Raw genomic sequence first — 26558 nt, 5'->3', positions numbered from 1 at the left:
GAATTTGTGTTGATCAGTGTAGTTTTTCTCCTTTCATTTTATTATATTTGTTGTATTGTTTTGCATAATATTTAAATTACGTGTTTAAATGGATACTTCGCTCATTTTGGCCATTTTCAGCAGTAAGAAATTGATATTTTTAATTTGATGTTTTATTATTTTTTCATGTACAATTAATACGTTTAAAAACAAAAATGAGTTATCAAATTAATTATAGACAAAATAACTTCTTACTGCTGAAAATGGCTCAATGAGGTAAGTAGGCTGTCCCTTTGACTTAAGTATTTCAGTACAGTAATGTAGAAGAAAAAAAAATAACCGTACAAAAGACTTGCAGCGATTAAACAGCTGTCCACTGTGATAACTGCAATGCATTAGAGGGCTATGACACTTTTGGGACAAATTTGCAAAAACGACACAATCAAGTGCTTCACTGAGACAGAGTACAGCTTTATTAAAGTCAAACTTCAGGCATGTCTGAACTCTTCCAACTCAACTTTTGAATGAAAAAAAGGACAGAAGTCATATTTTCAAATAAAAAGACGGTCATGTACAAAAAGAGTGTCTTCCCAACAGTCACGCACAATTAGAAGCGGAATTGTACAAGCAAAAAAAATAATAATAAAAAAAATTCGCACGCCACAGTAACATGATTCTATGCAAATACAATGCAAGACTATTTACAGGTTCGCCAACAATATGCAATAACACAGGTTGAACAGTCATCAACATGGTGGTCGTGTTCATCCACGGTTTTCATTGAAGCAACACCAAGAGAGATAGATATGACCTCAGTTAGTAACTCAAAGTAATTCTACTACAAAAACAATTGAGTGCTTTGCAGGTGAGGTTTTAATCAGCACAACACCAATTCTTCTCTGACTGCCTGTCAACCAAAAACTCAACAGTCAGCAAAATTGCACAAAAAAAGATGTTACGGAAACTTTGACGCACTAGAGGGGTGGCTGGTTCTAATCTGAATAGATATTTATAAAAAATAAAATAAAAAAAAGAATTGCTTTGAAAAGTCATTCTGTGGGTTTAAGGGTCACTTACAAGGGCACAAACATGCTTGGGGGGGGGGGGATTTATCACAAAATAATGGCACTAATAAACAAAACAAAAAATGTAAGCACATGAAATGATGCAACACACAAATGAAGCATTCCAATACTGCCACTGCATCAGCAGAGAGGACAAATGGCACTGAGCGACGTTGTCATGCAATCCGCATGTGCAAAAAAAATTAAATTAAAAATAAAGGCCGCTGCTTTCATTATTGAAAGTATAATAAAGGGACAGAAATTGTGCTGTGATGAGGCATTTTAAGACTCAAATGTATGCAGTTCAGTTTAACAGTCACCTTAAAAAGACAGAGACCAGTCATACCATTATGATCCCCCCCCTCCCCAAAATGCCTGTGGTCCCCACTTAAAATAACACATGAATAAATAATAACATTCAAGTTTGGGTGGTAACATGCGTGTGTGAAAATAAAAGTGCCTTGACAACAGATGACTAAGCTGAGAGTAAAGTATTGGGAGGGGGAAATAATTTATGTACAGTGCCATCAAAATGTATTTACCCTCTTCTCAATTTATTTTTTCAAACCTTTGATTAAGGCCTTTTAAGCATTTTTTAAAACAACTTAACTTTCTGGTCTTTTAGCTTCTTTCCGTTGCTTTTAAAAAACATTTTTTTGTAAATGTGTTTAAATAGTGTCATTATATGTTGTTTTCATCATTTTAATTCGCTATATTTTTCTCTTTGTAATTGATTTTAGATGCTGTGCTTGAGTTCACGTTGCATTGCCTTATGTATGAAATGTGATACTTAAATTAATGTGCCTTGCTTTAAACATTAAAATGCCGGAACTGCAAAAAAAAAGAAAATAAAATAAAATAAAAATTTGACAAGCGGGTGAATATTTTTGATAGCACTGTATATAAGAGGGAAAATGCCAACAAATGAGACGTTACATACTACATACAACTGAGAGCCAAAATTGGCCAAATATTAAGTTAACACCCCCTCTTTAAAAAAAAAAAATAATTTTACACAAAACATCCTTAATTGTTTTGCATTGACATTAACTTGAGTTTCTTATGATGCTGATCACCTTGTGAACTTAAACAAAAGAAACATATACCCTAGTTACCCGGGAGCACAAAAAAGACTAAGGCATGATAACAAACATTCCAATACTGAACTGCCTTTTACAGCAAATACAGTGACGAGTCACCACACATGTGAGCAGCGGCTAATGTGGAATCATTACACCTATATAACAAAAAAAAAGTATGCACTAATTACAGGTATAAGTGAACCCTTCTGATTTTTTCTTTTCTTTTTAAATGTCACACGGTGGTAACAGGGAGTACTGCACTGGTGTTCGACAAAGCAATTGGTATAAAATGTGGTGCAATAAATACAAAAGATTCGACAGATGAGCAATTTAAAAACACTGTACAGGTTGTCTTTTGTACACTATACTGGACTGTGTGTCATGATACTGATTCATGATTTCTTCAACACGAGGCTGGCAGTCATTCAAATTTTGCCCCCATCCCACAAAAAGTTTTTTTTTTTTTTTTGTCACAGCACATTTGAAATTCTTATGTTACTACCAGAAGAAGAGGTATCCATTTTCAAAACACTTACGTTCCTTTAATATACATATTCTGTATATGTGTGACCTAACTAAATAGTGTAATGACAAGGCGTGTGAAAGTGCTTTTCAGAGAAGTTTTGGCGAAAAAAAACCATAAAAATAAAAAGGTCACAGTACACAAACGTTACCGAAACGCATCTGGGCAGTAGTTCCTCCAGCCACAATGGGACTCAAGTCATCCCTTAAGGCTGATTAACAGATAGCAGAGTGCTCACTGGCTGGGCCCTCCTACCTCCCCTCGAGCAAGACGGCGGCTCAGAGAAAATGGGGAACCAACTTTATATTAAAAGAGAAAAAAAAATCTGTTGTGAAAAATCAAGTGTGGAAGCTGGGCGCCGTGCCTCCCCGTTGTTAAGTACTTTACAATAGCATGAGCCAATTATGTACACGTGAATGAGCAAACAAAAAGAATCACAAGTACTTGTGTAATGTTATACGAGTACGCTATATATCATTATACAGTATTTCACCTTAATAGGACGATTTTCACAAGGAGGTCTGCGCAACACCTAAACAAAGAAATACACCACTCACCGAGATGAAGTGAGAAAAATCTGCCTGTAAACATTAACAAACATAGATACGTATATAATTATATTCATCTATAGCCATAAGTATATCAAAAACATGGTTAAAGGAACGTTGGAATGTAGTGTGGGCCTTAAAAAAAAAAAATTGCACAAAAGTGTCGCCCCCTCCTGTTCGTCAAAGAGCGGAGGAGCTTGACGCGATGACGTGTCACGTGCGGAGTGGCGTCGGGGCAGTGGAAGTGTGCGAGAGAGACGCCAGCCGCGGCGTACAGCAGGTAAACAAGAGGAGGAGCGGCGTGGCGTCCCCTCCCTCCACCTCACTTCCTTCAAAGAGTCGGCTACTGACAACAACACTCGGGATTATCCGAAGGGGGAGCAAAACAAGGCGTTGGTCTGGGATCTTGCCGCTGTTATGCGTTAGTGGTGTTTTACAGCCAGAAAAGCGCGCATCCTCGCCCCCATCCTGCTCTAATTTCACTGCGTTTGCCACATAAGGAGTTCTTCAACATGTCTCGGCTCAAGGTCCGACAAAAAAAAAAAAAAAAAATCCCTTTAATGAGCACAGGTGGGCGGAGCTCCAGGAGTGCACTTCACAGGGAACGAGGTAACGAGGGTGCCACGTCGTCTCCCTGCGGTTCCTCTTTGACCGTGACGGGGCTCAGAGACGAAGTCGGCGGCGGCTTCGTTGACGCGGGGCTGGAGCTCAGGGGACTGAGGGGGTTGTGGCTGGAACAACAGGGGCGGCCCTCCAGCGAGGAGGCGGTGAGCGCCCCCGTCTCGTGGTCCTGGCAGAAGGAGCGAGGGCAGAAGTCACAGAGGGACGAGGCCGGCGAGCCGCAGATACTGCAGTCGTGCCAGGGACACTCCCAACGACCTGTGGGCGGGAAAATGGTTACGATTGCATCACTTCTACAAAATCAATGGGCAACTACTCAAAATGTCAGGATGAACCTAAGGCCCGCCGCACACCAAGCGACATGGCCCAACGTGACCAAATCTAGATGAGGAAACTTTCTCCTTCTCTGAGTGTGGAAACGGAAGGGGTGAGCAGTTACCGTACTTATGGAGGAGGAGGAGCTAAATGCAAATTGGTGCCAGCAGTTAATATTTAGACCCAAGGAAAACAAGAGCACACTCTAGAAACAGTTGGGTCAAAAATAACCCAAATTGGGTCAAGAATGGACCAACCCAACTATTTTAGTTATTTAACCCCAAAAATGGGGTCAAATAAATTTATTTAATAACCCACAAAACTACCTAAAACTGGGTTATTAAGTGGGTTATTGACCCAAATTTCTGATGTAAACCCACAAATAAACCCATTTTTTGGGTTGCTTTGTGAGTTATTCATTTGACCCAACTTTTTGGGTTAGTTGAATAATCCAATTGAATTGGGTCAAAAATGAACCAAACCAACATTTTGAGGTATTTAGCCCCAAATGTTGGATCAAATTATATTAATAACCCACAAATAAAACCAATTTTTGGTTTGCTTTGTGGGTTATTCATTTGACTTTGGGTTGGTTTGTGGATTATTCATATGATCAATCGTGGCTCAGTTTGCTAACGTCACATGACCAAACCCCTAAAACAGGCGAGCCGTAATTAGTCCTGAGCTCTGAGCAACTGTGATGTCATGTTCAGTCAACAGCAAGTGTCAAAATGTCTTTTTAAAGGTATTAACTACACATGAAAAATAACAAAGTTAGCAAATTAATTCAAGACAAAATATGAACTTTTTATCGCTGAAAATGGCTAAACGAGTCAAGCATCCCATTCAATTGCTAGATTTTGAGATCTTTACCATATGGCGGCTTGGTGAGGTTGAGACACAGCAGGTGGTACGCCTTGGGACACTCCTTCCTGTCGCACATCACCAGCTCTCCTCCCTCTCCGCAGTAAAAGCAGAAGTACTCGTGCGTGTGCTTGCCCTCCAGCCGCAGCTTCCGCTTTTTCTGCCTCAGCTTGGCATTCCTGGCCTTCTCCTCTTTCTCCTGCACCACAGCACTCTGTTGGGAAAAGTTACGAGATGATGAAAAGAGGCTCAAAGTGACGTTGCGCTCTAATGGGGACCGGAATGCGCGCTTACGGTTGGCTGCACGCCGAGGAAACCTGAGCAGTTGTCTGACCCGCAGTGGCAAGATGTTCTCCTGTTGCCCACGCAGTGCAGGTTATAATTGAAAGTCATCTCGGTGCCTGCACACAGACGGGAAGCATTTCATTCAATTCACCTGACCCGGAATACCAAACTGATCTGAAGTCAGCTACCGTCATTTTTTTCCCCCAGCCTAACCACTTTTTGCTTAAATAATAATACGACCTACTCAGGGATTTTCCCAAATTTTAACTCACCAGCCTCTATATCGCAGAGAGTGAAGAGTCCAATGCGGACATCGCCGTTGACCGTCCACTTTTGGGTTTCGCAGTTGGGGCTGCAGCTGTGGTTAATGAACCGGGAAGAATTCCCCTTTGGACCGGCGTCGATCACACGATCCTGAAGTGTGCAAAGGTGGGCACTAAGACAACGTCGGTTGAGGAGAACGTGCGTTTTTCACAAGGTCGTTACCTTAGTGAGAGTCAGCATGTAGAAGTTGGTGACGTGGTTTTCATGGGCACGTTTAATTCGCTGCTGGCACTCCTCCGAGTCAATGACTTCTCCAACATACTCAGTCACAAAGTCACCCTGCAGAAAACATTATATTTATACTTGAGTCATTTGGATCGCTAATAGTGTAAGGTACTTTTGTCTTTATTATTTTCTTTTCTTTATTTTTTCTGTGAATTCGTTTTTTGGGGGAAATTCTATGTATCAATTTTACGTATCAAAAGTATGGTAATACTGTAGTGATATCGGTGACTACTCCAAGAGTTGAGTACTCGTGTATTGTTCTGAAAAAAACAAACGGTATTGGACATCCCTAATTTTTACAATTAAGTTCCCGCTGAAAAGAGACAATAATCAAACTACATGAAAAAAGTCAGTTACACCAAATCTGAATATTATACTCTTTAGAAAATTATTTTTCTAGTCAACTGTAATAATTGTGCTAATTTTTTTTTTGTTCGGTGGCGTGACTGTAAAAATGGAAACATTTACACATATTTAAAAGATTAAATAGCAAAATGTGCAAATATTTCCAACTTTTTCTTATAATACTACAACTTTATTCATGTCAGATTTTGTGCAAAATCACATCTTTAAACAATGACGCCCCATGAAAAACATCTTGAAAATAAAAGTCAATCGTTTCCAAATTAGCTTATTATAGATGTTATTACAGATTGTTGTTGAGAAATATGAAGAATGCCACCATGACCTTGACAAGACATATATAATCACATAAAACCCCAAAAATAAGAGATATAGTGTTGTATGTTCATTGTATTGCAATTACCACACAAGAAATGCAGCATCAAACTTTAGGCGTTGTTTACTTCCTCTTTCTATGGCGAATAAGTCTTTCAGATCAATCAATCATAATGTAAAATAAAATGACAAACACACCAAAGACTTAACAATTCAAATTGAAAGCCGATTGAGAAAATGATAGTTGGGACAGTCCACTTGACACCCACCTTCCTCAGTGCCTGGATGGTTCTGAGGCCCCATCCCCGGCCCTCTGTCTTTATCACCTCCGTCTCCGCATACAGCCGCTTGGAGAAACACTGGTTCTCGCAATTGTCTCCTGCAGGACACACCTGTGCCATGACGGTGAGAGGTTAACACATTGACACTCACTCCAAAATGTCTCAAAGGACAAGTAGAGCAACAAACCTGAGGATGACACTCGTACTGCAGCATGCGGTTGAGACACTGGGAGTCCAGGCTGCACGGGCGCTCGTCCGCAGGTCGGCAGTTGCAGCGTGGAATTTCGGACAAGTCGGCAACGTGCATGTGGACTTTCCCAACAGGTTTGTTGGACTGAAACAGGAAATGACACCACAAATTTAGAAAAGTACGACAAATGCAGTGCCTCAATACAGAAGAAGAAGGCAAAAGGCATAGTTCTTACCAAGCAGTACAGTTTTACTAAGGATACCAAACAATCCATCAATTTTCTACACTGTGTTTGTTGACGCCCACGTCACTCACCAGGCCAGGAAACCACCTTTTAAGCTACATAGACTGCACTGCTTGGTAAAAAAAACAAGCCGAATAGACCTTATTGGCAATTTTGCATGTTATTATTTTATCTAACTGATATGATACTACCTTAATGACTTTGTAGGGTGGCGGTTTGCGAGAGTTGCGCTCCTGTTCTAAAGCCTCCCTGCTCTCCCTCTGGGCCTTGAGCTCCTGAAACCTGCGGGCTGCTTCTTCCAGAGCTGAAACACCCCGACAACATGTTAGAAACCTATATTGCGGTCTGCCTTTTTTGTTAAGAAGGTTCCAGAACCTCCAGTTGATTACCTTTCTTGAAAGTCTTGTTGATGTTGATCTGACCCGTCACGAAGTTTTTGTCATTCTCGACGTAAGGGAAGACACGGCCCTGGTTGATCCAGTAGTAGTCATGGGAACCGAAGAAAAAGACGGGGAAGTCGCCAATGTCGTGACGAAGGCTCTGGATGTTTGACGGCACCAAGCGAGGGTTGCAGATCTCTGCCGGCCACCACCTGGAAGAGAAGACATTTTGTCGGAGAGAGAACACGCGGCATTGAAAACCAAACAAAACACAGATCTCAGCTTTTAGTAAGTGATAGAGTAAAACGACATGTTAGCGCATGAGTTTATCTAAGCATTTTATTTATATTTTTTTAAATGAATTTAACACTTATCTATGACCCGATTTTGACATGAAAGAAGGTTGGCAAATCTTTGGATCAAGGGCCACATTAGATTTTTTAAAACAGGCAGAGGTGGCAAATCATTCATAGTCGATGATTAAAAACTAGGCGTGTCTAAATGGGTGTGTTCATTTTGAGTTAAAGTTCCTTTAACGCTCCTTACTTGGAAAACCTGTACTGCGGGAATTCCAGTCGCAACGCAGCAAGACATGTCCACAGCAAAATTTTGCAGTAATAAATTTAGATGATATATTTGTGGACACTGGGGTCAGGTTATATAAAAATGTGCAGAATTACACTTCATGGTAAAGATTAGGTAGCTCTTAATATGAAAAGAAAAATGCACTGAGCTGTCACCAATGTCTTACAAATGCAATTATGCCATCGAGTGGCAAAAAAAATGACCTCAACACAAATCAATAGCACACTAAGGTTTTTTTTACAGTACAGTACAGCTTTTGACTAATAGATGCAGCCATCTTTCTATTTAACTTTTCCCCCCCACTTTTATGTTAACAAGAGACAGCCCTAGCTGGCAACTAGTTCAGGGTGTACCCCTCCTACTGCCCGAAGCCAGCTGGGATAGACTTCCTCTTGTAAGCAATAAGCAGTTAGGAAAATGGATGGATGGATATTAACAAGAGCATGAAAACGTATACATTTTATTGTACATTTAGAACCGATATAAAATAAGAGATTGATCGTAAGTTAGCTATTGAAGTCATGCTATTTAATTAGGATTAAAACAATAATAATCGGCTGACATCCCTATTAAAAACATAAATTTGTATTTTAAAATAGAAAAACATTTTTTTTTAAATTTAAATACATCATTAATTATCCAATCAATTTTTTTCCCCAAAAATCAAAGAGAGCAGCTTGTTTGTGGCCCATTGCCACAGATGGGTAGTAACGAGCTACATTTACTCCGTTTTGAGTGATAAAAAAAATAAATAATTGTACCTGCCAAGAGCAGCTTTACATACTACTACAGAGACGAGAATGTGCGTAGCTGAAAGGTGCGCAACAGGAACAGGAGAATATGGCCCTATGTCATTAAGCGTGTCCTTAATCTGTGCATACCTGTAGTTTCCCAGTTTGACCCAGACAATTTGTTTGTAGTGCGGTTTCTTGCCAGCCCTACAATCGCTGCAGGACCACGACCCCTCAGGCATCTCCATCTCCAAACACTCCGGGTGGAATGAAGCCGGGCATGAGTCGCAGCACAGCAACTTGCCTCCTACATTTGTATGTATGGATGGACACGGGTTTGAGCGTGTGTGCATGCATGCATGTGTATGTGTGTGTGTGTGTGTGTGTTTGATGTGGGAAATGAGTATACAAAGACAGGAGGAGGGTATCATTAGGCTTAAAGAATTTACAAGATGGACAAACTCTGAATCTCATTTGCAGACAAGCCTAAGAACATTGTGGAAGTAATTAAAAAGGTGACGAAGCGTCAGGTTAGCAGGTACAGTGGAACCCTCCAAAGTTGAACACCCACAAAGAAGTAAAATTCTAAATCAAGTTGGACCAACTTTTTCTGGAAAATCTCATGAGACGTGAGCTTGGGTGAAAATAAAGATAAAATAAAAAGTAAAATATTGACTCCCTACTAAAATAATGTCCTAGGTCACAAACCAAACCCGGTACTGGATATATTATATTCAATAATATATACTTGAATATCTGTACAACTGAGGATGTAGGTGAACATTGATATGTTTTAGGAAAAAAAACAAAATTGTTGTCCAATTTTCAAATTGTAGTACCACATGTTGGACTTTCTCTAATGGTACACAAAAAATAGTGCATATTATTGCCTGGACTTGGGGTCATAATCAGCACTTGCTATTCCTGTTTTCACATTATTGAACAACTTTTAGTACTTATTCCAAAAACGCTTCATAGTCCGACAAATGAGAAATCCAAATATTAAATGGTAAATAGGGTGTCCTCAAATAGCACTTTATTTTGATCATCCCCATATCTCATTCCGTCCGTTGACGCAGAAACAGAAACGTTTCCAAATAAGTTAACCTCCAAGAACATGGCCAACGTGAGAACCAATGATGTTGTTTTGTCTTTGGTCCCATTTTAAATCCATCCCCGTCGTGTGTACTAGCTTAGTGTAGCTTTGTCCTAGCTAATGCTAAGCCAGTTATTCTCTTAGGTCCTTTGGGGTCCTTTGTGGCCTGCGCACATGCCAATGATGGCTGGCTACCTGCTCAAAGCGGGAATGGTACAGTAGTTTTACTTTTATTTCATTAGTTAAAAGTTTTATTTCATTTTATTACACCTCCTAGCCTATGGGGAAATTATAACAACTTCCACATCATTTATTAGTTTGTGTTCAACGTTAGAGGTTCCACTGTTCACACAAATCAAACTGAAGCTACTTTTGTAACATATGATCCATATTTGGAACTAGGAAAAGGCTCCTGTTGGAGCTCCTTAATGACAATCGTGTGCCATGAAGGAGGCTGGAAATGGTAGGCCACCCCGTGTTTGAGGCCGTCAACTTGGATAGCACTTTAAATAAAAAAATGTCTGACAATCAGATTCAGAGCACTGTACCAAGGGCTGGTCAATTGGATACACATGCAGACTCCAATCAGCCAGTGATCAGGGGTTTAAATTAAAAATCATAAAATACAAAGACTGGCAAAAGAAAAGAAAAAGCAGGCATGCAGTCCTGCCAATAAAGCAAACGGTTCCCCATCACACACAAAGCACCTTGCATAGACCGGCTTGTATGGAATTTTCAGAACCAATTTTGCGCCAATACCGCATCATTTAAGTCTGACAATTTGTACTTTAAACTTGTGTTGTAATCATTTCCAAATTGTGATTTCATTCCATCCAAGGCAGGTCAAAGGTGTAGAAATAGATGTTCCCAAAATGTCAATTCATCTGACAATATCAGTCAAAAATAAAACGTACAATTGGGGTCAGGGTTGAAGCAAAGGGAAGCTGGACATGGCCTTTTGCGTAAATAAAATAAGCCCACAGTGCTCAAGCAGAGAAGCGGTGCACCTCCACAAACCACAGACAGAGCATGAACCAACGCAGAGCATCCAGCATCATAGCGCTATACTGCCGTCTATGTTCTTAAACTGACCATATGCTAGTCGCACAATGGGCCCCATGCAAAAGCCAGAGTTCATTGATGGTGCACTTGAGGACGACCTGTTGCATTCACCAAGTAATTATTTATTCATCAGAAGGAAAATGTATCAATTATTGCATCAGTTAACAGTGAGGAAATATCTCACTCCTCGACTCTTGCATGCGTGTACCGTTTTCATCTAATAACAGCCAGTAGCTAGTCGACTAGAGATACGGGTAGCTATTAAACATGAGGGAATTCATGTTAAAAGATAAATAAATAAAATAACATATTGTTATCTAATTGTATTGTGCAATTTTGTAGCATTTTAAACCTATAATATATTTAAATTAAATATAAAATAATTAGTTATATCATCATATAGCGAAATTATAATAACTTATCAAATTGATGCGCTAAATTGCAATTGTAAAAATGGGACAGAATTCCTGAATCAAGATTGTTGATTGTGTTGAATTATTGATGAGGTCTACCATGACACATGGTGCTGGTTAATATGAGGTGAGGTGGGTTTTTTTGTGTTTTTTTTAAGTAGTCACTACATTAGTTAATTATTTGAGGTAGGGCTGCACTAATACTGAAACTGCCAATATCATACCGCTAATGTGCTAGTCTCTACATGCTGTGTGTGTGTGTGTGCTGTTTATTGATACTCCAAACAGATATTAACAGTAAAACTAAAACAAAATAAATAAAATTATACACTATATTATACTATATTTAAGTTAACACATGGCATGACATTGTTTTGCAAACATCTACTAGTTTAATGCTAATACGTACACAAAATGAATAGCATCAACGATGCTGTACCTTCACATAACGCAGCACACATATATAAAGAATGATGAATTAACATTCACACTACAGTCACATATATTTCCTACGCTGTAAACAAACTATTTATAATATTGTAGCTTTGCCAACATTCTTCCTTGTGTCTTCTCACCAAATCGACTTGCGTGTTATCCACACGAGTGCACCACACTGCCCCCTGGAGGCATGAGCAGCGTGCAAACAGCATCAGCCGCATATATGCCTACACGTCTCCAGGAAGTGTTATATTTGAAAAAAATGTATTCCATGCTCAAAAAAAGCTTTTGGAACAATATTTGTGTGTGTAAAAAGTGTTATATTTGAGTGAAGCCTGTTTAGTAGCAGTTTGTGTGTATTAAAAGGGATGAAAAGAGTCAAATCTATGCTATGCTCAGTAAAATGTTGTATTTTGGAATGAAATTGAAAGATTGAATATGTTTTTTCTCCCACTGTAATGGCATTATAAAGTATTGATACTATAAATGAATAAGAAAATTAAAGTGGCATCAGTGGATCCATAGAGGCACTGCATATTTTAGAGCGTAAATAAATCACCATTTTAGGGAATATGTTAACTGTATAATGATGAGGGTCAAATGATGATAAAAAAAAGAAAATTATTTTTTCCTTTGGTGAATCCAACAGGCACATTTCAAATTGAATTAAACAAAAGAACTAGATTTGTTTTGCATGCGACCCAGAGTTATCTGTTAATTAAAAGGGATTCAGGCTGAGGTTATTTATTCAATGCACAACTCTGCATGGCAATTAACTGCAAATTGAACCAGTCAATTAAGGTGGCACCTGAAGGCTTTGAAATGAAAGTGGCATTCAAAAAAGGAGAAACTGATCGGAATGGGAGCAGGCACAATACAAACACAAACCAGTGGGGACAAAGGAGAAAGAGAAAAACTGTTCAGTTACCTTTCCCAACATTCTTTTTGGTAGCTGACGAAGGAGAGGGAATCATAGGTAATTTCAACTCAGCACGATTTGACTCAGTCAGAAGGTAGTGGGACTTATAGGCATATGAACTTAATATGGTGTCAGTAAGGTCTTGCACTAACAGCCCTACACAAGACACACAGGAAGAGACGGGGGTGAGCCGCAGTCAAACTAAAATAAATTAATTATAATAATAACAAAAAAAATACCCAAAAAAAGAGATAGAACAAACACTGTCTCTCACACATACTGACAACACAAGTAAGAAACATGTAAAACAGTTGTGGCCCAACACAAAGTGGCCGGACGAGTACGCAGGACTTATCGTTTAAAAAGGAAAAGGGCCATCAACATTTTCAACATCGACATCCGGGACATATGAGAATCATTCAAGTGGAGCGCAAAGTAACAAGCTTGGCTCTTTGTAATCGAAAACTAACAACACATTACATTTAGCAGCCTTGCTAGTCATGTAAAACGGCGCCAAACAGGAAACACACAATACTAAATATCACAAGTCGTGGTTCCACCGTTCAGTTTGAGAAATTATATAATTTCTTTCCCATTATCCAAAGTTGGAAACTGTATCAAAATGTATCTGCAACATAATGTTAAAAAGACTGAAGCTAAACTGCAGTCCATACAGTATATTGTGTTATCACACACTGTACATGCTACATGGTAAAAACACATGCCAGATCACAATTTGAATTTAATGATCTAAACCATACAAAATGAGAACAAAACTGAACTGCACCACTTGGTGGAATCACGGCTTAAGTATGTGAGGTTTACCAAAAGAAATAGGCTTCCCCAAAATGAAAAAAAAATGAAAAAACTACAATCATGTAGGTCAACAAGGTCTTGTTTTACATGTCATAGTCGAACCGATAAGGCAGATTATTTTAAAATCAGCCAAACAAAAACATCCTCTGCGCCACCTCTTCAGAGTGGCCGCACGACTGTGTGTTTGTAGGAGTTCGTGTGTGGGCTAATTTTAAGACAGGGGGGGCGGAGCTTACCTCTGGCGCACAGGAAGCACCAGCCCACGTTGACGGGGGAAGTTAGGAGGCCGTTCTTCTTGGTGCTGCCGTGGCTGCTGCAGATCATTATATGATGTGTGAGGATGGCACTGCCCGCCGCCACGCAGCTGTCGCCTGTGTGATACGCCACCGGGCAGCGGATACAACGCATCAGGCGACCTAGACCAGTGGACAATAAAGATTCAAGAGAGGTCCAACATTAAGACTTATTGTGTGGCATCCATGTTAGGATGCCTCCATCTTAAAAGGGAAGTCAACATTAAACATTTCTTGACAATAATATGTGACTTGATGAGAATTTGCGCCCTTATTATGGGAAAGAAAGTAGCGGGAACTGGGTGCGGTAATATTAAAACACCTGCGGCTTATAGTCGGGTGCGGCTTTTAATATGTAACAAACACGAGTATTCCCCAAATTTAGCTGGCGCGGCTAATAGTCAGGTGCACCTTGTAGTCCAGAAATGACTGTAGCTGCATACATGGGTTTGGGGAATTTTGGGGGGGTTGACTTGCCCTTTAAGGCACGTTAAATTCAAGATTTGTTAAGTATTTAAATTCCATTTAAAATTAAATTACTGATGTTCCCAATGTTCCATGTTGTCCAAAGTTGCAACAGTACATACATAACATGTATCGCCTCTTAGGAATCACAGCTAAAACCACATCACTATTGTGTTGGTTGGCTAAGCTATTTTTAGGAATGGTAATTTATTTTGAGATTTGAGACTACTTACAATCATAACATCCAACTTAACGTGTGTTAAAAAAAATTAAAGACTGATTAAAAACATTTTAAAGGGCAAGTCATCCCAAAATTAAATTATTGCCAATAATATGTTCTATGCAGCCCCACTTGCCTATATATGGTATTCTGGTTAACATTACGTTAGTGGAATATGAGTTGAGCAGAAAAATCCAGCAGTTTTTATCAATATCAGAAGGCGGCCATTTTACCACTTATTGTGGAGTGAAAATGACATCACAGTTGCTTCAGGTCTCAGGTAACAACCAATCACAACTCAGCTTCAGAAAACAGGTGAGCTGTGATTGGTTGTTTCCTGAGCCCTGAGCAACTGTGATATTATATTTAGTTGACAGCAAGTGGCAAAATGGCCACCCCCTGAGATAGATACAAATGGCTGGATTTTGAATGTCATGTTTAGATTAGTGAGGTCACAAATAACATATTATTGTCAAGAAATGTTTAAGGTTGGCTTCGCATAAGGATCCATGGGAACCTTGCCAGAACCGGCCCTATATTCATATTATACATAAGTTTCAATGATCATTTAATATTTAGCGACTTTAAGAAAATATGACTTCCTGTGTAGTTACTTTATTTGCACGTTGTGTTTTTTTTTTTTTTTGCAGTATGAAAATCTTACTGATTATTTAACATTTGACATTTTCTGGCCTTTATATGTCGCTCAAGGCGTTCCTTATGGAATTCCCATCAGGATGTTTTTTTTACGGAATCATAAATACGTATCTTTCACCTTTGCTGGCTCGCTGCAGGTCTCTCTCCAGACAGCAGGTGGCGCAGCTGTGCTGAGGGCAGCTGAAGCCTCCGCCAGTGCCGCCGGTAGTGCCTGGGAGTTTACGTACACAATCCTCGTGGTAGTAACATCCGCATCCGGTCACCGCACAACGTGTCACCTCTTGGCTTGCTTTCTTACAGCTGAAACACTGGTGATTGCCTAGAAAAATGGTTGCAGAGAAACTGAGAATGCGGAACGCAAGGACGCAGTGGAAGGTCAACGATCCACTTACCATTTCTACATTCCAGGCACGAGAACCTTCCTTCAGGTAGGGACGTTAGACCGAGACACTCGAGGTGGAACTGCCTGTTGCAGTCACCTTCACACACCACCAAATTCTCGCCGTACACCTCGCAAATCTACACGGAAACATCACGTAGGTTAGTACACAAAAGTTCGCAAGAGAGTAAGACAGCACGTGGATTAGTGTTGACCTGGCAGACGGTGTCCCTCTTCCCGGTGTTACTATCCTGACGAGACAAGCCAGAGTCCACAGACTGAGTGTCTGAGGCATCTGCATCTGCAGCTGCTGGACTATCAAGACTCTTCCCAAATAAACCCTGAGAGAGGAAAAAAAGGCTTAACGGTTATCATGCTTTTATATAAACATATAACGTAATCAATAGAATATAAAGACGCCTGCTGATCTTCTCCAACCCTACCTGTGGATCGTTGAGGCCTCTGGAGTCTGAATCTGACGTGTCTCGATACTGAGAGGACGCCATCTCCACGTCAGTGGACGCTCGACTCCGTTTCTTCAGCGGTTTGCAGGCGTCGGATATCTCGCTGGCTCCTGAACAATTGCGCAAGAATGGACGTCAGTAAAAGAAAGACTGTATAAAATGAAGGCAAAGTGTCAGGGAGCGTGAGCACCAACCTTTCTGGGAACCTGCCCTTGGTGTGGCCTCGGGCGCCATCTCCGCCTGAAACGATAGGGTGACAAAGTTTTAAGAGGGGTTGACATTTTGAGATGAGGAGAAAGGAATGGAACATTTGCGGTGGCAGCAGCACGGTGTAGCACAGAAATTTGGGTTGTTTTAAAAAGAACAACAAATTTAATTTGCGATACGATAATTGTCACGATATTGTGGGGAGGTTGGTGATATATAAAAAAAAAAAAAGCTCATGATACGAAAATAAAAAATAAAATAAAATTGAAATCTCATAATAGAAAGCCCAATATTGTGTTCTTGTACATAATAACAGCAGTGACAAAGACGTAATGTCATGTCACATGTCATGATCATGTGCTATCTATGTCGTTCCCAATACTGTGTTCGGCGGAATTGGGCAAAGTCATGATTTTTGACAAAGATGTTGAGAAATATTTGCTGGTATGACTGATTTACCGGAGCGATAACCACAACAGTGGCCAAAATATTCCTAACAAAAATTAAACTGCACAAATAAACTAACCACCAGAGGGTGCTAAAACTGCACAAATGAATTACAACCTGCCTTTCTAACAGTTGGGCTGTCTTTAATATTGTGACATGACGACCACGATAACGTGGCAATTTTAATATCACAATATTGCCATTATCGTTACATCATGTCAGCCGTGTGGAAATACTTTGAAGTAAACACAGATGACAACACTTAGTAGAAAACACGTGTTTTTCAAGATCCACTCTTCGCTGTTTCATTTCATAACTGAAATGCCTTATGTTACATTTGCTACAGTTGAGTGAAATGTGTGGTAAGACTGTGCCATGTCCAAGATACTTATACTCATTCGAGAGTGAAAAAAACGTGGAATTAGATCATCACTATTAAATATTATTCTGTGAATTATGATTTGAGGTCATTAGCGTTACAACTTAGTAAAGCAATATGGTTGGTACACTGCACACTGAATTTTCTTTTTTTTTTTGCCTGCCTACTGGACTAATCAAACAGAAGCTGACGGATGAAAAGACTGTGTGGTCTATTTATAAACCATCTTATCGCATATTTACAAGTCAGTGTCCTAGGTTTTTGTTTGCATTTTAAAAAGGTTCACAAACACATTGAGAACATTGTTAAAAACCGACCTGCAAAAAGGAAACCTTCCATTTCAAAATCTTTGTTGTCATGTAAATAAATGGTCAAACCAAGACTGTTTTTGAAACCTTATCAACATAATCTATTGTAAACAGAACCTCTTGTCTTGATACCTGTTCCTTTTTGGTTTTCTTTTTCGGGACAGGGTCGTTGCCTCTCTCGGACTCAGACCTGCTCCTTATTGACCGCCGCTGCAGTTTCCTCTCTTGAGAACCTAAAGAATGATCAAATAATTGAGCTCCCGGGTTCTCTTGTGCCCGCAAAAATCTTGCCGTGTTCGACAAACCATGTGGGCTGCTGTGGTGAGAGCCAGGAGAGGAGGTGGGCTGCGTTCCGCCTTCTTCGCTCCTCCGACTAGCGGGAGATTCTCTCCTCTCCTCTCCTTCTTCCTCCATATCGTCCACATCTTCGTCTTCTTCGGGACTGGGCTCGGGTTTAGCTCTGTTTTCCTGCTGACATAAAAAAAAAAAAAAAAGTGTATTAGAACTCCCAGCATACAGTGTTGCGCCACTAAATTGCAGTTCATTGTTCATGCCCCAGCTGTTCACAGCTTTTTAAGTGATTGCTTATGGGATTTTACAGTATGCAAGTCCGAATTTAGAGTGGCGTGTCTTCCGTGTCGTACAACATTGGGTTGCAACATGCTGGGCAGCCCTGAGGTATGCATTGAGATGCAGCGTAGTTGAGAGCCACAAGATGATGGTAAACTTCAGCAAGTCTTTGCTCCCTCAAAGTATCGCTGTGCAGTTGAATTTGTTCCTTAAACCGCACTTGGAACTGAAATCATCTTTCCCCACTGAAATAAATGGAAATGCCATTAGTTGGTTCCAGGCTCTTCCCACTCAAAAAAACAAAAAACAAATGTTTGGTGTATCCTTTTAATGAGATAAATAGAACTCTATACATTTAAACTTCATTAAAACATTGTAATGACAATTAAATGAAACCAGTTTCTCATTCAATACACATTGTGCTGTTCTTCCTGGTGTGTCAGCCTTGGCCACTAGAGGGCAATATAAGACAGCTTTACAGTTCAGTATTGGAGACAGTTAATGTATGGCAGTTAAAATGACTCTTTCCTTGCAGAGGATAAATAAATGCCTTTGTTTAGTTTTATACTGGATTTCTACATGTTTCACAGCACTGTGTTCAGATATTTGTTGCTTAAAGTGTAACAACACCACCAGATGAGATATATGCTAATTGTTAGCCTTTGAGGTTATGGAGCTATTTTTGTGTTGCTATTGAAAAAAAAAACATACAATGAAATTGCACAATTTAGCAGCTGCATCCAACTTTTTTGTTGCTATTCTTCTTCTTATTTATATTTACAAAATATATATTGTTCAAAGTATTGCTAATAGTATAGTTCAAAGGTCATTATAGTAGAGCGTGACCAAACCAAAGCATTTGTCGAGAGAAGCTAGCAGTGTCAAAGACAATAACAAGATTAACCCCCAATGAATTTGAGCAAATTTATTTCACAAGTGGTCACCCTTCCAATGAATCAATACCCAAATAGCTCTCAGTTTCAAAAAGGTTGCTCCTCTCTATTGTGGATTTTCACTTATTGGAGGTGCGTCTGAAACGTATCCCTCGTGACAAGCAGGAGTTCACTATACAACATATGTGAATACTTGAGCTTCACCCACCTCAGGTGAACAGTAGCCCAGATCAGGCTGCTTGCCTTCTCCCTCCACTCGCTCCTCCTCCACCTCCTCTTCCTCCTCCTCCTCCTCCGCATTCTTCTCCTCTTCTTTTTTAGGCGAGGGAGTGATTTTTTTCTGCAGGAGAGGCCAGTCACACTTTGTGATCTCCACGTTCAGCCTCTTCATGGTGATGGAGAGAGGCAGCAGCTTTCTCGCTGCCGCAGTTTTCCACGCCCTGACTGGCGCTGGAGAATCCGGTTTGGCTACTGTATCCGAACCGGCGTCCTGTTCAGGGGAGTCGGACTTACTCTGGTCACCCCTCAGGTTCTTCTTCTCATTTGAGCCATTGTTGTCGTCCGCGTTGGAAATACTACACTGTCGACGTGGCAGCTGCCTCCTTGGTGGCGGCTCTCTTTCAGGCGACTTCACTGCCCCGTCGTCCTTTTTATTGGCTGATCCACTGGAGCGCCGGTTCCGCTTCTCGGGTCGGCCGACTGGTCTCTTGGCAATCGGGGCCTCGTTAGGGACCGGGTCAACGTAAATGAAAGTGTAGTTGTCGATGCGCTCCTGACGCGTCATCAGGAAGGCGTCCTCCGCGTGGCCCACGCCGACTTCCCACTGAGCGCGCTCCCTCTGAGGGATAGGCTTCAGAAGCTGGAAGAGATAACGGACAGTTGATTATGTTTTTTTAATCTTTTTTTATTTATAAATATGACACTAATTTGACATTTGGTTTAACAAATGTGTTTATCAGCTCTCTGCTTTGATATTAGAACATTTATAGAACATCAAAAAAACATGAATCCAGCTACTGATTATACTGAACAATTTTAGGGCTGTCAAAATTAAAGCGTTAACTCTGGAGTTTAATTTACGGAAAATTCTTTAAAGCGTTAAAAAATAATAATAACTCCTGTTGTGGCCTATAACCTGCAGCCAAACTTTGCCACTGGCATGAAGATGGACAAGCACAGTTTTACTTGGATACATTTCAAATAATTTGCGCACTTTACAAAGCCAAATTCAAATAACATATTAGTTGTACGTCTTTGTCTTTGGCGTATCATTTCAGAGCACAAAACATGGCTCAAGTTCCCGCCACGGGGCCTCGCAAATCAACCCTTCTGAGGCGTGCTTATTTTTGGAAGAAGTTTTGATCATTTTTTCCTATGAGAAAAAAAAGATGGCCTTTAAAGCTGAGTCCCTTTTGATCGTTTTGTTCAAAAGTTGTATTATACAGTACAAGAATTAGATTTGAGGATTTCACATTAATTCCAAGATTTTACAAGTAAATGTCTGTTACAAGCTTTGTAGAAAAAAAAGTAGAAGTATAAAAATGTACGGAAGAGGATTACGGGCCAATGAAGAGAGAAAAAAAAAGTGTGGCAAGATTCTCACTTTATTCTCAAAATTCTCACTTTTAAGTCAGAATTCTGAGAATAAAGTCAGAATTGTCACTTTAAAGTCAGAATTCTGAGATTTTCTCTTCATTAACCCTAAATCTCTTAATTGTGCAATTAACTCCTTTTTTTTTTTTATCAATGGCTTGACAACACTGTATATTATCGATTTTTGACAAGTCCACAAAAAAAAGCTTGACATGAATTATGTTGTTGACGTACTTTATGTTTTTCCACAGTGTTTGTGGTTTTGCGCAGCGTGTCCGCCTGGAGCTCATCAAACTGCAGTTTGCCCTGGTAGATAACGATCCTCTTCTCGTGTATCCACGCTCGCTCTGCTACGCTGCCAAAAAACTGGACGTGGTACTCCCTATGACCTGCATCAAATTGGAGTTGAGTGTCAATTCTCATGTTCATCCTTGAAACGTGGTCTTAAAAGCCGGGCGCACTTACCTCGCGTGTTGATGCGCGTGTGGACCTTCATCTGTGGGTCGGATGAAACCATGCAAGGCCACCATGGGTAGGTGCCCACCTTGGACCACACGAGGTCTCCAATGACAAATTCTTTGCAGAATCCTGTCTCTTGGATCACCGACGGTTGATTGACTTTCGGAACCTGAGAATAAGATGTCTGTTCAAAATTCAAAGCACTTTGCTTAAATGAACTGGAGGTGAGAATTTGAGCTCTTGCCTTTGGTTCAGTTTGGATAACGGTCTTCTGAGGCTTCTCCGTCTGGTCAGGTGGAGGCTCTCTTGGCTGCGGCTGGACGTGGGTGTCCTCCGTCTGGCCCGTGGTACCCGCTTGGCCTTGGAAAGGCTCCAAATCTTGCTCCTGGATGTGGAGCTGCAGCTTTGCGCTCTTTTTCCTCTTCTCTTTCTTCCTCTCGTGTCGGCGCTGCACCTGAGCCGCCTCGTTCTTCTGAGATTCGTTCTGAAGATGAAAATAAGGCAGAAAGAAAAACTGTGGTGAAACAACAGTTAACACCTGGGTGCTTTTGAAGCCAACGCAAACTTGGCTGCATGTCTGCAGATATCAAACTTTGCTCCGAGACTATTAGTAGCGAACATTTCAGCAGGAATTTTTAAGTATCAGGTTTTTTTTTGCGTCACATGGCCTACAGTAACCAATCACCTTGGTTAATACAATAATACAATCCGTTGACTCACTTTGCACTTTTTTTTTCTTTTTTTACAAGTGAAGCAAATAGAAAAGCAATAAATCAGTTCCAGTCCCCGAATGAAGTTTTTCATTATTTTTTTAATCGGTGTGTGATTAAAAATGGACACTGTATAGAAATAAGTGAAAAACATATTATTATGACGAAATATAGTTTATTTGCTAACTAATCACTGTGTACTCTCTTAGTCTTTTCGCAGCCAATACCGTTTCACAATGGCAACACAGGTAACTTAAAATGGCTGCCACATCCCACAATGCAATGCGGCTTTCGTGTTGAATTGCGGGATGTGGTGGCAATTTCAAACAAGCTGTATCAATAGTGAACTGTGACGTAAACAAAGCCAGACTGCCATCACTGGCTTCGCGCTTTGCTGCATCCACCAGTTTGTAATTTTTTTTTTATTATTGTCTCTTTCTTTATGTCAAGCATTTTTGGGTGTTGAGAAAAGTGGCACACAATTTATTATTATAAGCTTTGTATCACCAACACAAAGACCATCCTCCAGTACATGTACTACGTTTTGGCTCCCTAAAAACACTATTGTGAGCAGTTTTCACTTTTCTTTACTGAGGGCTAATTAAAACAAACAAAAAAATACAGTGCTGGCACTTCCAATGTGTGATGCACAGAGCCAATGATGCTTTAACAGCTTGAGAAAAAGCACAACTGACTGAGTCTTCCACATGTCCATGCTAAGAATTAAATGAAAATAGTGCATTAACTGAGGTATTTTTTCTTTGAAGATTTTATACATGAATTTATATTGTTCTCAAACCAGGTCATTTGTAAACCGAGATTCTACATTACAGAGATGGGCGGGTCCTTGTTGTCCGGGGGGGGGGATTTTGCACAATGAATCGATTCATTTTTATTTTAAAATCTCTTGATTTGGTGGGAGATGTTCTGCACTCTACCGGTATTATATTGCTGTCAGAGTGGACGTCTGTGGACACTGGATGTTGCTAAGTTTTCCATAGTCACTGTCACGTTTCTTTAAACCACAAACTACTTGAGAATAAATCAACCGCACTTCTGTTACTTGCAGCTAAATAGTAAAAAAAAACAAAAAAAAAACATCAATTAATCAATAATAATAATAAGAACTGGGGGGGTTGTTCTGTTCTATATTTGGATATTTACTTGTCTGAGTAACTAACGAAACAAAGATAAAGTGTATAAAACATTTTTTTTTTTTAATAAAAACGTTGATTACAATACCTGCAGTTCTTGCAGCAAATCTCCACACAGTGCCGTTTCGAACAACTCTTTGCCATTCTGATACGTCTTGATGATCTTCAGCTTGATCTCAGGGGAGCTAGTTTTCTTCAGCACTCCTGTGGGAGCGCTGGGAGGGGGCTGGACCGGCTGCGAGGAGGGGGTGCTGTCCACCAGGGAGGGGGGAGGGCTGGATGAGGGCAGGTGTAAGGGTGGAGGAGGAGGCAGCGTGTGGGTCATGATGTGAGGCGTGTGGGGAAGGTGGTGCTGGGTGGGCATGGGCAGCGGCGGGGGGCTCTGCGGGTGGCTTTGGATGTGGGGTGTGTTTGATAGGAAGTGGTGAGCGTGGGGGAGGTGATGGTGATGATGGTGGTGGTGCAGGTGGGGGTGATGCGTGGGCAGAGGTGGTGAAACAGGGGAGCGGGGTCTTTCCTGGAGACCGGGGCCCCTTAGCACAGTACTCTCCCCTGGCATGAGGAGGCTGTGCTCCGCGTAACTGCGTATGGGCCCGTAGCCGTTAGCCGAACCGTTGGGGAACTGCGAGTACATGGAGAATTTGGACTGCGGTTCGTACATGCCCAGACCCGGCGGGTAGCCGTTGGAGACGTGTGGCAGGTCCTCTGACGCTGAGGGCGGGTAGAAGTCTGCATCCAGGGCAGCATCGTAGGAGGGACCGCCATCCTCACCCGGGTCACTGCCGGTGTCGCAGGTGCCGTCCTGTCTGATGTTGGCTGAGTCAATAAGCTGAGGGGGTTGCTGAATTGTATTTCCCATGATCCCTTGCATGAAAGAGAAGGAGAAATCCATTGTTGGGCTCCGGCATCCTTAACTGTCTTTTTCTTTGACTGGACCTGTTGACAGTGAGACATACAAATGATCATTTTGTGATTATGAAGGTTTAAGTTCATACCAACATATGGTGCCTTTAAAATGCTTTTAAGTTGACACTTTCCATTCAACTTCATATTAATTGTTTAATTGAAAGTAAATATTAGAAATGTTAGAAATGCATATTGGTCAAGTGCTCCCATAATTATTTAGAAATTAACTTCAAGCACACGCTGACAGCAAAATATGAGAGCTGTTGAAAGGGTGAACATTTTTGGCTAATGTTAGCATTTTACGAACCCTTACTTCGCCACATGATTTAGTTATCATGCGGACTCTACTGTTTAACAATATAATTAGAATTTCTGAAAGGTTGTTATATCCGTTGATATTTCACTATGACGGGGGGTGGACATAATATGATGAAAATTATGAAATATAGGTCAAGTGTAAATATTGATTCTGCAACTATCCACTGTTCCGGCCTCCATTGAAGAAAGACAAAATTATGTTCTAATGTCACTGACAATATCAGCATAAACATCACAACAACGGGGGTGGACAGCAAGTTTGAGGGACACCAGAAAATAAAATATTCTTGATTTTAAAAAAAATAAAATTATTTTCTATCATCTACCCATTTATTAAACATGCTGCAGTCAGGGAAGTTAGTGTGTGGAACATGCCAAAATCACATACATCCAAATGGGGGGGAAATGGTTTAAAATAAATGACACACATTTTATGTTACTTATTTAACTGGTAAGTATGGAAATGTTTGGCCACTAAGAATAATTCTTCTGAGGAGGTCACCGAAGGCACTTTATAGGAATATTGACCCAAAGTGAAATATGTTTAAATTTACGTTTTGTTTTTGTTTTTTAATTAACAAGCTGGCACACATCTTAATAGCAAATCAAGTTCCTTTTTTCCCCACTAGTTTATGAAGATTGCATGTTTTAGGATTGGATGTTACACCAATACATATTTTAGTAAATTGTGCATAATAGTACACAATACAGTAGCACCCACCTGTAAAGTTTAATGATTCATGAGCACTTAGTAGTGATGCACAGTTGCACACTCCTTTAAAACACATCTAAACACGAAATGTAAATGAAAAACTGTTTATCTTTCCACAACTGTTGAATTTCTAGCAGATAACATAATAAAGTCCGAAACTATGATCTGTGATACTAATCAACTGCTTGTGCTGCAGAAAACGTCTCAATAAGTCCATCCCCATATATTAATAGCAGACCGGTCCTTCTTTCAGTTAATTATACATTCAGTTAATTATACAGTAGCATAATTATAACGAGACTCGTCATGAAAACAAACCCCATCGGCTTTTAATACTTGCTGCTGGGGGTTTCTGGTCAGCGATGCGCTTCCCGTGGTGTTTTTAGGCGGCCAACACAAACACACGGCGGTCTGTTATCGCCAAACAAAACAAAGAGCAGTGTCCGGTATCCTTTTTCACGCCGATTTGTTGACACTTTTATTGTGTTTAGTGCTGAGAAGAGTGAGGAGGCTGACTGTGGTTGAACGTGTGAGCCAAAGGTGGATAATGGTGATGTAAACATCCGTGAGATGCCGTGCAACAGTCACAAAAACACGAAAAGCATGTAAAGGGGTCATTTTTAATGATATATAGGGAGTAGATCGTAAAAGCTTGGTTACAGATGTGTGACTGAAATCGGGGGAGAAACATCTGCGCAGACAATTGTCTCCCTGGATGATCTTATAGCCTTGTGGGATGTTAGCTTCACAGCTACCTTGCTACAAAATGATCGTCTTGGGCTATCTACTGGGGATTTGGGGTCGCTTAAAACACACACACGAAACCTTGTTGACATATTTAATGTATCTGCGCGCGCGTTTAATGCGCGCAACGCGAACGTTTGCGCACACGGCAAGCGGAATAAGATGAAAAGGGGGAAGGCTAACGCTAGCTAAGCCAACGGTACATTGCCAATATGGCTGCCTGTCTGGCGTGATTATTCCTCCATCACTGGCGCTTTGGGGAGAATGTGCTTGAAAAAGAAGCAAGCGGCCACTGCAAAAGGGTTGCGCCGGCGACGGATGGACGAGAGCATGCATCGGTAGCGGCGCTAAAACAAAAACATGCACAAAAAGAAGAAGGGGGAGATGGCTTATGAGAAGCAGGATTTTTTTTTTTTGACGGAGAGTCGCGAAATGCAGGCAAATAAAAATGTCCCTACCTTCAGCGTGTCCCATTCTAAACACATACACCAGCCAGCAACGCGTCCTCGTTTTATAAAGAAGTAAGGAAAATAAAATAAAATAAAAAAACGTGTTCTATTATATTGATAAAGCGCAGGCCTATCCTTTTTCGTTTTAACGCAATTCTCCACAGAGAGGAGGAGGGGGATGTTACGCTATCTGCTCGCTACCCAATCCCAAAGCTGGGCTCTTCTTCAGCGGAGGAACTGGAGATTTTAATGACACCCTGCTAAAAACAAGAGGCTTTCGATACGGAGCACTTTTCTGAATTGCGCTCAAACTACACGAGCGCGTTTGGAGACGGCCAAAGCGTTAAAAAAAATCCGATAAATCTTCAGGGGCCAGCAGCAAACGGCACCTCGGGACGTGTAGTTTACTGTTAATTTAATTTGATCAATGCAGCTGCCAGCACTTCAAGTCACGGTCACGCCTACACTAAAGTGAAAGAGGAAATGTGTGTCATGTCATGTGCAAAGGTAATACATTGTACAGCACAGCAGTGTTCTTTCCAACCTTTACTGAGCACTTTATTTATTT

The 26558-nt window shown here is 40.7% G+C and overlaps 1 protein-coding gene across 3 annotated transcripts; it reads right to left on the bottom strand.

The window, feature by feature from the left end:
* Positions 1-429: 429 nt before the first annotated feature.
* On the bottom strand, positions 430-26360 carry nsd3 (nuclear receptor binding SET domain protein 3). 3 transcript variants are annotated; one of them, XM_086075941.1, is made up of 25 exons: positions 26000-26360; positions 22950-23797; positions 21242-21481; positions 21004-21166; positions 20773-20927; positions 19154-19804; positions 17788-17953; positions 17615-17715; positions 16336-16381; positions 16121-16251; positions 15893-16018; positions 15691-15817; positions 15417-15617; positions 13900-14079; positions 12857-13003; positions 9070-9226; positions 7613-7815; positions 7415-7527; positions 6977-7123; positions 6778-6900; positions 5768-5884; positions 5554-5695; positions 5291-5397; positions 5006-5210; positions 430-4075 (listed from the first exon to the last, which is right to left on the bottom strand). In XM_086075941.1, the coding sequence occupies exons 2-25, from the start codon at positions 23751-23753 to the stop codon at positions 3792-3794; spliced, it is 4836 nt and encodes a 1611-aa protein (XP_085932067.1). In that variant the 5' UTR covers positions 23754-23797; positions 26000-26360; the 3' UTR covers positions 430-3791. The 3 variants fall into 3 exon arrangements, with proteins under 3 accessions (XP_085932067.1, XP_085932070.1, XP_085932069.1); XM_086075944.1 differs by having other exon boundaries at positions 12857-12880; XM_086075943.1 differs by having other exon boundaries at positions 17788-17950.
* Between the last annotated feature and the right edge of the window lie 198 nt (positions 26361-26558).

The sequence above is a fragment of the Leptonotus elevatus genome, chromosome 5 (assembly GCF_054856555.1).
Source record: "Leptonotus elevatus isolate MCC_2025b chromosome 5, RoL_Lele_1.0, whole genome shotgun sequence".
Classification (NCBI taxonomy): Eukaryota; Metazoa; Chordata; class Actinopteri; order Syngnathiformes; family Syngnathidae; genus Leptonotus; species Leptonotus elevatus.
This window is presented reverse-complemented; position numbering and strand designations above follow the sequence as displayed.

Bases quoted from the DNA above. Each gene is read 5' to 3' on its own strand.
- nsd3 (XM_086075941.1), bottom strand. From the start codon at position 23,753: ATGGATTTCTCCTTCTCTTTCATGCAAGGGATCATGGGAAATACAATT. The intron at 17,954-19,153 runs GTGGGTGAAGCT...TTTTTATGTCAG, and splicing joins TGGGCTACTGTTCACCTGAG to CAGGAAAACAGAGCTAAACC. The intron at 15,618-15,690 runs GTAAGTGGATCG...CCATTTTTCTAG, and splicing joins GTGCCTGGAATGTAGAAATG to GCAATCACCAGTGTTTCAGC.